The 14,303-nt window shown below is 41.0% G+C and overlaps 1 protein-coding gene across 2 annotated transcripts in view; it reads left to right on the top strand.

The window, feature by feature from the left end:
* Positions 1–14,303, top strand: part of FMN2 (formin 2) — a 414,500-nt gene that overhangs the window by 160,525 nt on the left and 239,672 nt on the right. For both annotated transcript variants that reach the window (XR_015880159.1, XM_088481581.1), the window contains exons 5-7: positions 4,520–6,249; positions 9,123–9,267; positions 12,949–13,036. Coding sequence is in view for 1 of the 2 variants with exons in the window: in XM_088481581.1 (XP_088337707.1) it covers positions 4,520–6,249; positions 9,123–9,267; positions 12,949–13,036 (1,963 nt within the window). In the remaining variant the exon portion in view is untranslated. The remainder of the gene's footprint in view (positions 1–4,519; positions 6,250–9,122; positions 9,268–12,948; positions 13,037–14,303) is intronic.

The raw sequence follows: 14,303 nt of genomic DNA on the forward strand, positions 1-14,303 counted from the left end.
GTAATACATTCAGTATTTTAAGTGTGCCTGGCAGCCTTAGCTGGTAAGCCACTGGGTTGATCACTTGGAGGATCTGAAAAGGCCCAATGAACCTGAGAGCAAACTTCATTGTAGGCACCATCAATCGCAGATGCTTGATTGACAACCAGACTCTGTTCCCAGGGGCATTTTTTCCTCCTGTCTACAAACAGTTTGTACTTAGAAGAGGCCTTGCACAAATTCCACTTTATATCTCTCCAAATCTTGAGAAAATGGTTCACTGTACCTTGGACCACTGGAAGTGAAACTGACCAGAGGGCCGTTAACTCCAGTAACACAGGATACAGACCGTATTGGATGAAGAAGAGAGAGTAACCTGATGCCGCATGGAACAGATTATTGTAGGCAAATTCACTCCATAGCAACAAGGATACCCAATCATCTTAATTGGCTGAGTCATACAATCGAATAAAATTGTCCAGATCCTGATTTACTCACTCCATCTGACCACTGCTTTGAGGATGATAGGCTGATGAGTAACTCAAATTAATTAAGCATTTACAAAATGACTTCCAGAACTTTGATGTAAATTGTACCACACGGTCTGAGACAATGTCCTTGGGGAACCCGTGTAGCCTGAAGATTTCTCTTATATAATGCTTCTGCCAGTTTCGGAGCAGAGGGTAGACCTTTAAATGGGATGAAATGAGCACCCTTGGAAAATCTTTCCAAAACCACCCAGATGGTATTGAAACCCTGGTAACATGGTAGATCAGTGACAAAGACCAGGGATGATCAGGCACTGATAGTGGACATAGAGACCCAGAGGGAGGGTGAGGTGGGACCTTGTGTTGTGCACAGGTAATAGAAGCTGCCACAAAGTCGACAACATCACTATGTACTGTCAGCCTCCAATAATTCCTGAGGATTAGCTCCAGAGGTTCTCTAATAAATAAAAAATTGCTTTAAAAGGATGAAAACTTCCTCTGCGTCAGGAGGCCTCAACCGGGTATCTTGACCCTTCCTGGTAAGAGCAGTGATGGGAGCGAGTAGTTCCTGATGAACCTGCGATAGAAGTTGCAAAAACCCAGGAGCGTTGTATCACTTTCAATCTAAATGGACGAGGCCAGTTGACAATGGGGGCAAGTTTTCCTGGATTCATCCGAAGGCAAGAACCCAAAATGATGCATCACAGAAATGTCAGTTCTTATACTCGAAGGAGAATTTCCCTAGCTTGCAGAAAAGCTTGTTGGCCCAGAGTCATGACAGTACTTCACAAACATTTTGTCAATGGCTCACTATATCTTCAGAGAATATCAGGATGTTGTCCAGATATACCACCATGTACTTATAAACCAGGTCCCGAAAGATATGATTCATGTATTTTTGGAAAACAGCTGGTGCACTGCTTAATCCAAAAGGCATGACTAAGTATTTGTAATGGCCATCACGAGTATAAAAGGTCATCTGCCACTCATCCCCAGGTTGGATTTTAATTAGATTGTAGGCCCCATGAAGGTCTAGTTTGGTGAAAATCTTTGCCGCTTTTATCCGATTGAAGTGCTCCGAGATCAGGCATAGGGGAAAGTGGTCCTTGATGGTAATGGCGTTCAGGCCCCGGTAATCAATGCATGTTCTCAGACCTCCATCTTTCTTATTAACAAAGAATAGGCCAGCTCCAGTGGGTGATTTGGATTCCCTGAAGAACTTGCACTCCAGATTCTCTTTAATGTATTCTGACACTGCCTGGGAATCAGGAAGCGAGAGAGGAAAGACTCTCCCATGAGGAGGCATTTTCCCATGTAACAAGTCTATAGTGCAGTCCCACTCCCTATGAGCGGGAAGTGTTTCAGCAGCCTTTTTACTGAATACATCCCTGAAGGACTGGTATGGAACTGGAAGAGAATCTTCTGGAAACATGTCCAAACTCCGGATGACAGGGTGTGGAGGTCTGACAGATGACAAACATGACCTAAGGCATTGAGATTCCCATGACAGGATTTGCGGTTCACTCCAATCTAAAATGGGATCATGCTTGCGAAGCCACAGAGTACCCAGGATAATTGGACTCTCGGCTGATGGGAGTATATAGAATGAAATTAACTCCTTATGAAGCGCACCAACTTGCATGGTGACTTCTGAAGTCCTGGAGTGGATGGTAGCCATAGGAAGTTGTTTTCCCATCCTCACCTATAATGCAGAGTGGCACCTGTAACAGCATGCTAGAATTACCTAACTCCTGAACTTTCTTGGCTGTAATGAAGTTGTCAATTGGCACCCGAGTCTAAAAAGGCCTTAAGAATTTTAGAGGGTTTCTCTATGACCAGAGTCACATGGATGGTAAACTGGGAGGAAGCATTTTCTTTTGGAGTGTGTTGAAATGCACTTAATCCGACCACCCCTTGATCAGTTAGGCCTTCTTGTTTCCTGGATGTTTTGAACAGCCAGAAAGGAGAAGATCTGGTTCACCACAGTACAGACACAGCTTATTCTTGAACCTCCTTTCCCTCTATGCGGCAGGAAGACATGACTTCCCGATCTGCATTGGCTCTTGTGGAGGCTCAACTGGAGCAGTGAAACATGGGGCAAGCTTGAAGTTGAAGCACCAAGACTGTTCCCTCTCTCATGCTCTCTCTCTCTTTGGTGAAGATCTAACCAGATACACAAGGAAATCAGGTCATCCAGAGAGTTGGAAATTCTCTGGACACCAGTGCATCCTTAATTTGCTCTGACAGAACTTGCATAAATGCAGCAACAGAGGCTTTGATGTTCCACCCTAACTCCAAGGCCAGGGTTTGGAATTGCACAGCATATTTTCCCGCAGTTTGGTTGCCTTGCTCTTAACTGCAGTATAGCTGACCCTGCGGAGTATACTCGACGGGGCTCATCAAAGACCTTCTGGAAGCTGCCAGGAAAATCAGCGCTGTTATTAACCAGAGGGTAATTTCTTTACCATAATGGAGAAGCCCAAGCCAACACCTGTCCAGAGAGCAGTGAGATAATGTAAGCCACTTTCGTCCTCTCGGAAAGGAAAATTCACAACCTGAACCTCAAACTGAATCGAACATTCAGAAATCCTGGACAGTCTTTGGGATCCCCATCATACTAAAAAAAAAAATCTAAATTCATAATGGTGCGGAAGCATCTGAGGCTTGGTCGAACCGGAGGTGGCTGAGCAACCCCAACTCATTGCATTAGTGTTTGTAAGCACTGCATAATCTGTTCTTGCTTCTCGACTCTGGCAAGGAGGTTCTCCAGCAAGTCACGAGGTGAAAGATTACCAGCAGCATCCATGTGTGTAGCCCAGAGTATTCTGTCACAACTCACGGATGGGTAACGGATGCTAACCTGTATTTTGGGATTGGTGAAACCTATTACTGAGGCACGGAGTCTTAATGTGCCGGCGGCATTCATCAGGGACCCCCGCAATGAGGTTTGGACTTAGTTGCGTCCGACATGCAGGTCGCGACCCTCAGATTAGGTTCCCTAATACAAATGCTGGTGTACTCTGGATGGAGCAGAGTACAAGGAAGACGTACAGCGTAGTCGACAAGCAAGGTCAGAACTGAACAGGCAAGATGGTACCAGGGAGCAGACGTATGCAAGTCAAGGTTGATAGCCAAGGTCAAAACCAGAATACCAAGCAAAGTTCCAGGGAAGAGACGGAAGCAGGTCACAAACAAAGCCAAGATCAAGAACAAGCAGAAGATATCACTGGGAATGCTGGAGTATGGTTTGGGACCTATACTTGGGCACGGGAGTGCTTCCAGGGACTTCCTTATATAGACAGGGACTTGAATCCTCCTGTGACGTCACAATGGGGGGGTCTGGCCCTTTAAATTTTAGTTGAGTCGGCACGCAAGCTCCCACGGGAGCCGCAGCCGCCCACACCATGCTGCCAGGAGGCGAAGGAGGACTAGACAGCAGCGGGCGCTGGGACTCCCTGCCCTTGGCCCTGCCGCTGCCAAGCGCCGATGGACCTGGTAAGTGGGTGCTGGTGTCTGGTGCGCTGTGACACAGAGTTATAAATTTTTTGTCCAATGGCATTTATTTATTATTATTTATTTATTACCAGTTATTTATATAGTGTAGACATATTCCGCAGCGCTTTACAGAGAGAGAATATTTGGCCATTCACATCAGTCCCTGTCCCAGTGGAGCTTACAATCTATATTCCCTAACACATGTGGGGAACCAATTAACCTACCAGTATATTTTTGGAGCATTTAAACTAGTATTTATTTTGTGCTTTGTAGTGTGTATGGATTGGTATTCTATTTATATGAATTGTATACTTTCAATGCATTCTAATGATTAAATTAATATCTAAATGTATTTTGTGAAAGTGTATATGCTGTTTTCTGTGAGGTTATGTATAATCCTCAAGAAATTTGATCATTATTACATTTTCCTCATGAACTCTCTTACATGCCTGGACACATATTACAAGTCATAACTATGTTAATTGTGTATTGTGCAATAATATATTGTTTCTTTTAATGAGGAAATTGATCAATTCTAATGCATCATTTTTGAACAGGATAAAGACTGGAAGTGTTCCTCACCTAGGGAAGATCATGCTAATATAATACAACAGCTTGAGCAAACCATACAAGACTTAAAGGCTAAACTCGCTGAACATGAGAAACAGTACAAGCAATCAAAGATTTCTACCATTACTGAAACACAAGATCAAAATGTTTTTTGTTTTGAATTATTTGCACCAAATGATAGCATCCAAAACATGTCATTAAATAATAATGGACAAGGAAAATCTGTACAGACTTCACCAATAGAAGAGTATGCCTCACAGGAAGTGCCTTCGTTTTCTAGATTTCCTGAGCCTGCAAATGTTATTGAGGATGAAATGACAAATCAGATGCTTTCTTCTACGTCTACTAACTCACAATTTAATGATTACTCTGGAGATTTGCAAAGGAAGTCAAATGAATTGCAGTTTAATAATGCTTCAGAATGTATAGAACTTTCATTAGGCAATGAAGGCTCATCTGGGAATGTCACCTTTTCGACATTATCCTCTACTACATTAAGTTCTAATCTTCAAAATTCTGATGGTTTGCCTGAAGTTAAAGCTGCTTCATTTTCTCATCAATGTAATAACACATTAATTCCTTTTCCCAGTGAATGTCATACATGTCTAGACCATCCCTGCCCATCTTCTCCCCCATTGGAATTAAACCTATGCACACAATGTTCTGCTGAAATGCATGTTCTTCCACCATTACTACCTCAACAATCATATAATTCTTCTCCTCCAGCACCACTACCTCAACTGCTATGTTCTACTGTAATTCCTCCTTCACCACCACCCCTTCCACTACCATATACTACTGTAATTTCTCTGCCTCTTCTAGTCGGTACTACTGGAATTCCTCCACCACCTCCACTACCAGGTACTACTGCAGTTCCTCCTCCTTTTCCTCCACTACTAGGTACTAATGCAATTCCTCCTCCACCGACACTACCAGGTACTTCTGCAATTCCTCCTCCACCTCCACTACCAGGTGCTACTGCAATCCCTTTTCCACCTTCACTTCCAGGAACTAGTGCAATTCCTCCTCCACCCCCACTGCCAGGTACTTCTGCAATCCCTCCTCCACCTCCACTGCCAGGTACTATTGCAATTCCTCCTCCACCCCCACTGCCAGGTACTTCTGAAATCCCTCCTCCACCTCCACTACCAGGTATTACTACAATTCCTCCTCCACCCCCACTACCAGGTACTTCTGCAATTCCTCCTCCACCACCATTACCAGGTACTACTGTAATTCTGCCTCCTCCACCCCCTCCTCTACCAGGTTCTGCTGCAATTCCATCTCCTCCACCCCTACCAGGTACTATTGTAATTCCTCCTCCACCACCACCTCTTCCACTGTACACTACAGCAATCCCTCCTCCACCACTTTCAGATTTTACTGCGATTCAGCCTCCTCCACCACCGCCTCCACCACTACCAGGTTATACTGCAATTCAACCTCCTTCACAACCACTATGTAATATTGCGGTTCCACCACCACCTCTTTTGCCACCTACGCTAAATCCACTTCCTTTTGAAGGTTCATACAGTTCAGCATTTTTTCCTACTAATCCTCAAACACTTCACACTTCGTCATCATTGTCTGGTTATTTACCAGCTGGATTATTTGCATTTGGATTGACTCATAATAAAGGGAATAGGAAAGCTGCTATTGAACCAACAAGGCCGATGAAGCCCCTCTATTGGACACGAATTGAATTACATGGAAATAGGTAATTTATTAGAAATTATTATAAGGAATGCATGTCAATATGTCTGTATTCGATTACTTCAAGTGAATACATCTTTTTACATCTTTTTGACCTTTGATCTAGTCTTAGTGTGTAACATGTAGAGCTTGATGATTTATTGGTAATCTTTGTTTATGTATAAACGTAGCCTTCCTATTCAAATTCAAATCAGTTACTGGCACTGAACAATTTAGAGAACACATGGATTCAAATTTACAAATATCTCATGGGCTCGAAAACATTAATAGTCTTGCTAACAATAGTAGGTATTAAGGCATATAGAGGCATATACAGTATTTCAAAATTACTCGAGATTTGTAAGGCACCACAGTGTTCCACACAGCTATTGAAGGTGTGATAAGGAATTAGTAGTTAGCGGCATAGGATAAGTGGGTGCTAGACCACTAATTTCAGGGTAATTCTAATAAACAATGTTTAAAAATAGCAATCCACTAATTGCTCATTTTTATGAGAAATCTACGAGAGATCATCCCATAGTAAAAAAAAAATATTTTATTTACACTATAGTGTTACTTTATACAGTAACTGGGATGTTCAATCCTTCACTCCCAGTATAGGTTATAATGCAAACAGGATACAATAGTCATATGAATAATATTTGCCAGTAAATAACCTTCTAGTAAAAATGTATAATAATGAGTATAAAAGTTAAAATTATTCTGAACCAATACAACATATGTAGCAACACTGAATGAACAACCTAAAAATAACAGACAATTAAAAAAAAAACATTTGTAAAAATAAACCTTAAAATTAAAAAATAAAATATGCCTTTCTCACTTAAAGTTTTCTTGCAACACATTTTCCGAAGCAAGTACTGACCACTTCTTAGGCAATGAGAGTGAGAGGTGGTTTTCAGTTTTGGGTCAAGGTGCAGTTCAGTGGTAGATCTAAGAGGTGTATGAAGGGTTGTGATTTATTCTGGATCCCTGATAGACATATTTGAGTGGAATTATACGTATGTCATAGCTAAAAGTAAGTCCCAATGGTGAATCTTGCATTAATGCATGTTAGGAGTTCACCTTCATTAAACTTCAATGTTTAAGACACACAGGGGCAGATGTATGAAGCTCTGGGAAATTATAAAGTTAAGAGTGATAAATGAGTAACCAATCAGCTCCCAACTGTCATTTTTCAAACACAGCTTGTAACATGACAGTTGGGAGCTGAGTGATTGGTCATTTATCACTTTGTACTTTATCACTTTCCAGAGCTTCATACATCTGCCCCACAGACACATAGGGTAGTGTATAAAGATTTAATGTAAATTTTGAATTAATATTTTGAGTAAGTAGAGCTTTTTTGACAGCTGTAAAAGTACAAAGCAACCCTTCATAATGCATGATATTGAACTTGGGGCCTGATTCACTAAGGATCGCTATTGCGATCGCAGCTGTGATTACGCACGGAGGTCTGCTGTGAAAATATGCTAATGAATGCAATTGCAAAACCATCACACGGCCAGCATAGAGACGGCCAGCATAGAGACGCCCACTACTGCTGTCTCATAACCATAATGCCTTGCAGTTCTATGTATACATTGAGAACATCCAGTAACATCGGCCCCTCATGCAGAATTACAGCAGGTCTGACCTTACTCAGAAATTGCTAACCTCGTTGTACGCAGTGAATACTCAAGCTGCGTATGTCGGTGCAGTGGCTAATTTATGCACGCCCATACAACAGCATTCAAACGGGTCGGCACGCCTGCGTTTCTCTGACCACTCCCAAATGCTGACCTCCCATCACTCACTCTGCGCTGGCTTTCTTTCTGCGTGAGTGATCGCAGAGTGATCGCAATGCTATCTTGCGCACACACACTGCGGTACATATGCATGCACAGTATGCACCACCAACCGATATGCGTACACTGTTGCAGTTGCGATCTGTGATGAATCAGGCCCTAAGGGTGTATTTTTTAATATTGCTCTTTTTTAAACAGTTTAAAAAATAAGCCCCTCTTGTAAAGCATTCTGTTTATCTAAATTCCTACACTGTATAAAGCTGGGTACACACTGACAGATACATTGGCCGATCAATTATTCGGCCAATATATCTGCTGCCCGTCGGCCAGTGTGTACCCGCGATATGTCTGTGAACGACGTCGTTCACAGGCTCATGGCATTGGCTGTGCTGCACAGCCGATGGACAGATGTCTGCAGACATAATTGTCCATCGGCAAGTGTACACGATGGTCTGCAGACCACCCGTACACATACAGCGGCAGCCGCAGGCGAGGGGGACGGACACACCCTGCCCCGCCCCCTGGCCAGCAGGACCCGCCACCTCCTACACACTGAACACAGATGATGGTTGTTCAGTGTGTACGAATCTGCAGATATATCTGTTAAGTGTGTCCAGCATAAGTTATTTAACCTAGTGGAAAGCCATACCAGGAATGTTTACCTTATGAGTTACAATCACAAAGAGCAAGTATATAATGCCTGTTTTATTATTTTTTATTTTGTTATTGGTTGTGAATGACAACTATATTAAATGCTGGGGCAAGTTATCTCTATAAGTCAGTCCCACAGCTGTGTTAGTGTGTTACACACTGTTCTGGGAATTTATTGTCACATAAGTAAGGCCATTAGGTGGGAGGTAGGAGGTGTCTATCTACATCATACCTCAGAATCGGCTACCAGTGAAAACATGAGATTTTGCAACTATTATGAAGGTATAGCTCATAAATAAATTTTACTACAGTTTTTCAAAACGGGTTCTTTTAACCGGTAAATTCTTACAGCACTATTGTAGGTACATTGTTTTACAAATGTCGGTGTTCCATGCTGAGAAACTGTTTCGTCCTAAATCTATTTTGTGTTTAATCGTAGAGATGGCTGCAGCCGTCTAGTTTGGGAAGCAGTATGTGAGCTTAAAGTAGATGTTAATGAGCTGGAAAGTCTGTTTTCTAAAACTGCAGTTAAGGAAAAAAAGAAACCTATTTCTGATACAATAACCAAGACAAAGTCTAAACAAGTAAGTGTTTTTTTATTATTTATCATTTAATTTAAAATACAATGTTGTAATGTACTTTTTAGGGTATATTATTAATCAGTGGCTTTTAAAAAAATTTAAAACCAGGACTGTTTTGCCATAATATTATTTCCCTTTTAAATCCTATGGCCAGAACCACCAACAGGTGGTGGCTTTTGAAAGCCGCTGCTTAGTAAATATACCCCTTTGTATTATACTGCTGAAAAACAGACTACAAATACTTTTAAGCAATGTACACATTGGTGGTTACAGGTTAAAACATAATGCGTATAAACCCCATTGCATTTAATATCTGTTTGATATACATTTAGGGGTTAATTCATATATAACAATAACAGTATCCCCGGACTCATGGATTTTTGGTTGCAGCCCCATAAGGCTGTGTACAAAAATCTGCTAGTCCTGTGTGAGATGGGGACAACATGAGGTTTCCACGCTGTCCCAACAGCTCTCGCCTGCTCACTCCTAATTTAATCGAAACATTACAGTTTGTTTCACAAATGGGTTCAAGGGGTTGATTCAGCAAGGATCGCAATTGCAAAGCTGCATGCAGGCTATAGATATGTGATGTATGCACGCAGGCAGCTTTACAATTATGTCCATGCTATTATGCAAATGTTGCAGGAGGTGTATGACACACCCTGCTGCATTTGCGATCCCAGCACTGCGATAGTGGTCACAGGTTGGGATCACCATCGTGACTATCAGTGGTTGATGGTTGCGATGGTGGACGGCGCCAGGCCGCCTGTCAGCTGAGTAAGCCTACTCAGGCTGGCCGGCTTGCAAGCCCAGGACACTGCACCGGTTGACGCAGTCCGTGGACATGCCCCCGTTTCCGGGAACACCGGGCAACCCCGCCCTCAAAGCGCCCCTTAAATGCTTCTGCCTGTCAATCACACTCACAGAATGGGTCCTGCGCACTCACGGATTCCCGATAATCAGGCCCAATATCTGTGTTTAACTGTTCATCAGTGACAAAATAGGAAATTATTATCTTGTGCCTAACAGTAGTAATATTGTGATAAATAGACTACCATTCAAAAGTTTGGGGTCACTTAGAAATGATCTTATTTTTTAAAGAAAAGCACTGTGTTTTTCAATGAAGATAACATTAAATTAACCAGAAATACACTCTATACATTGTTACTATGATAAATGACTATACTAGCTGCAAACATCTGTTTTTTAAAGGAATATCTACATAGGTGTATAGAGGCCCATTTCCAGCAACCATCATTTCAGTGTTCTAATGGTACATTGTGTTTGCTAAGCGCGTTAGAAGACTAATGGATGATTAGAAAACCCTTGTGCAATTATGTTAGCACAGCTGAAAATGGGTTTGCTCATTAGATAAGCTATAAAACTGGCCTTCCTTTGAGCTAGTTGAGTATCTGGATCATCACATTTGTGGGTTCGATTATACTCTCCAAATGGCCATAAAAAGAGAACTTTCATGTGAAACTCGACAGTCTATTCTTGTTTTTAGAAATGAGGGCTATTCCATGTGAGAAATTGACAAGAAACTGAACATTTACTACAATGGTGTGTACTACTCCCTTCAGAGAACAGCATAAATAGGCTCTAACCAGAGTAGAAAGAGAAGTGGGAGGCCTCGGTGCACAACTGTGCAAGAAGACAAGTACATTAGAGTCTCTAGTTTGAGAAATAGACGCCTCACAAGTCCTCAACTGGCAGCTTCATTAAATGGTAACTGCAAAATGCCTGTGTCAACGTCTACAGTGAAGAGACGACTCTGGGATGCTGGCCTTCTAGGCAGAGTGGCAAAGGAAAAGCCATATCTGAGACTGGCCAATAAAAAGAAAAGATTAATATGGGCAAAAGAACACAGACATTGGACAAAGGAAGATTGGAAAAAAGTGTTATGGACAGACGAATCGAAGTTTGAGGTGTTTGGTTCACACAGAAGAACATTTGTGAGACGCAGAATAAGTGAATAGATGCTGGACGCCATCTGTCAAGCATGGTGGAGGTAATGTGATGGCCTGGGGCTGCTTTGGTGCTGGAAAAGTGGGAGATTTGTACAAGGTAAAAGGGATTTTGAATAAGGAAGGCTATCACTCCATTTTGCAACGACATCCCATACCCTGTGGACAGCACTTGATTGGAGTCAATTTCCTCATCCAACAGGACAATGACCCAAAGCACACATCCAAATTATGCAAGAACTATTTAGGGAAGAAGCAGTCAGCTGGTATTTTGTCTGTAATGGAGTGGCCAGCGCATTCACCAGATCACAACCCCATTGAGCTGTTGTGGGAGCAGCTTGACCGTATGGTACGCAAGAAGTGCCCATCAAGCCAATATAACTTGTAGGAGGTGCTTCAGGAAGCGTGGGGTGAAATTTCTTCAGATTACCTCAGCAAATTAACAGCTAGAATGCCAAAGGTCTGCAATGCTGTAATTGCTGCAAAAGGAGCATTCTTTGATGAAAGCAAAGTTTGAAGGACAAAATTATTATTTAAAATAAAAATCATTATTTATAACCTTGCCAATGTCTTGACTATATATTCTATTAATTTTGCAACTCATTTGATAAATAAAAGTCAGTTTTCATGTAAAACACGAAATTGTCTGGTTGACCCCAAACTTTTGAATGGTAGTGTATGTGCAGCAGTAATAACATGCCAGTAATAATCCAAGACTTATTAACATGCCTACCAATATTTAGAGGTCAATGTGTCCAAAAGCAATAATATGCTCAGTAATATCACTAGTAGTAATATTATCTCCGTCCACTTTATCTCTCTCCAAGGCTTAGTACATAGACCCCATAAAAAGTTATGTGTTGGTAATAGTATGGTCAATAGTATATCCAGTGGCAATATTTAAGCCCATTTAACAGAAATATGTTGAGTAATAATCACGGCCCCATTTCCTTCTACTGCATTCAGTGTCACATGCCAAGTGATGTGAGGGCACAAAACTACAGGAAGTGACCAATTAAAACCTGGCATTGTGTAGCTTCATGTCTAATGCTGGGTACACTCCAAGGCGAATTGTCCTCCAACCCAGGGATCTGCAGACCGAGCGGCTGATTGGTAAGCCAATACAAACTTACCAATCTCCTGCTCAATGTGGCTGCGCTGACATCACAACTGAGCGACATTTAATTTGCCCACCTAGTTGACATGTCAGTGTTGGCGGGTCCCAGCAGCAAGTGTAGGACGGTCAGCAGGTGGCCCATACACACAGCCAGATGTGCCGATGCAGGGCCGACACGATATGTATGTGATCGGCGAAGTTCTCAGACATATCGTCTGTACACACCCGCTGATTCATTAAGCGGTATGTCGTTCGTCGGCTGACTGAACGACATATCATATAGTGTGTACCTAGCATTAGTGATGTGACATTGAATAAGAGCTGCAGGGGGATAATCTCCTCACCCATAATTAGCAAACAGTTGGAAAATATAAAAATATTTTTTCATCAAATGTGATTCCCTCTCTTATAGCCCCCCAAGGCAGGTGCTTCCATGCTTTGTCCCAGTCCTGACTAACGAAGATAAAAGATGAGGTTCCATTTTTAAAAATAAAAGCAAAAAAAAAAATGAGTGTAGTTGGAAGTTGATGCCTGTGCAGTTAGTTAGGTATTTGGCGGGTCTATATAATACTTCACTATAATGTAATTTATTCCCAACAGGTTGTCAAGCTATTAAGCAATAAAAGATCACAAGCTGTGGGAATATTAATGTCCAGTCTTCATTTAGACATGAAAGATATTCAACATGGTAAGAATATTTATTTTAATTTTAGTACTTCAGTGTTTGTTTTTTTGCAACAGTGAAGTACAAATTGAAAAGCTCCCTCATTTATAGTACTACAGTACATCATATTTCAGAATCATACTATTTGCTAACATGGGGTGTGCCATGTTTTTATTATATTATTTAAAAAAATATTTTTTTTTGACCGAGTGCGGACTACACATATCCACACAATGTCAATGTGCCATGTCCTAGGAGAGTTCTTTTTGGAATCCCCTTGTATCAGTGGCCAACACGTGGCAGATTTTATTGAAGAATATGAGGTCGAAAGTAGGGGAGTGTGGACTGCTATAAAGTATGTGCATATTGCATAAGGCTGTAAAATATGCATTGTCAAATAAAATATAATAATCATCTCTAAATTAAAATTAAAGTGATCTTATTTCATAAACTGGGTTATAGCAGCAAATGAAAGACACGATCATTTACTTATTGTAATAATTATTACTTCATTTACTTACTGTAATGGAAGTTACTATATATGTCAGCCATTAATCATACAGACATTATAGGTAAATCCACAGTTGTTAGTTTATTTCTAATTTGAAACTTTTTGACAACATTATCCAATGTATAGTTCAGTGTTAGTGTGACTTTACACGCTGCTCTAATGGGTAATACTTTGATGCACAGTCTTCTCCTTGGTACTGAACATTTTTTGTGAGTTTTTTTCTAATATCAATTCTAACTTTTTTCTCCTTTTCCATTAGCAGCAGAGACTCCCATTAGTCCAATGTATTCACATTATGGGCAGTAGCACTGTTACCTTTTCAAACCACTTTTTTTTCTTTACTATAAAGTATATAGACAGAATTCTAACATCAAAACGCACACACACATATATATATATAATTATATATATCTATATATCTATATATATATATATATATATTAGGATATATATTCTCAATTGTGCATAACTGCTAAAGCACAGTGCAAAATGTACTTTGTTGTTGTCACACATCTTCTCTGCACAAGAGTGCAATCCTAACTGTCACTGGAAAAGGACATGATTACAGCAGCAGTACAGAGCTCATGGAGATGAGTCTCGTTCATATACATTTATGAACGAGACCCACCATTTGCACCCTCCATTCGTACTTGCAGAGAAGTTTATTTCTTTTTATAATGTAATAAAAATTCTCTGTGATCTGGCAGTTCCAATTGTGATTGGGTTATAATGATAAGGTTTATTTATTTTGACAAATTACATGGTGGCAAGTACAGAATT

This window comes from Taudactylus pleione, unplaced genomic scaffold, assembly GCF_031769625.1.
Source record: "Taudactylus pleione unplaced genomic scaffold, aTauple2 ptg000275l, whole genome shotgun sequence".
NCBI classification, from domain to species: Eukaryota; Metazoa; Chordata; class Amphibia; order Anura; family Myobatrachidae; genus Taudactylus; species Taudactylus pleione.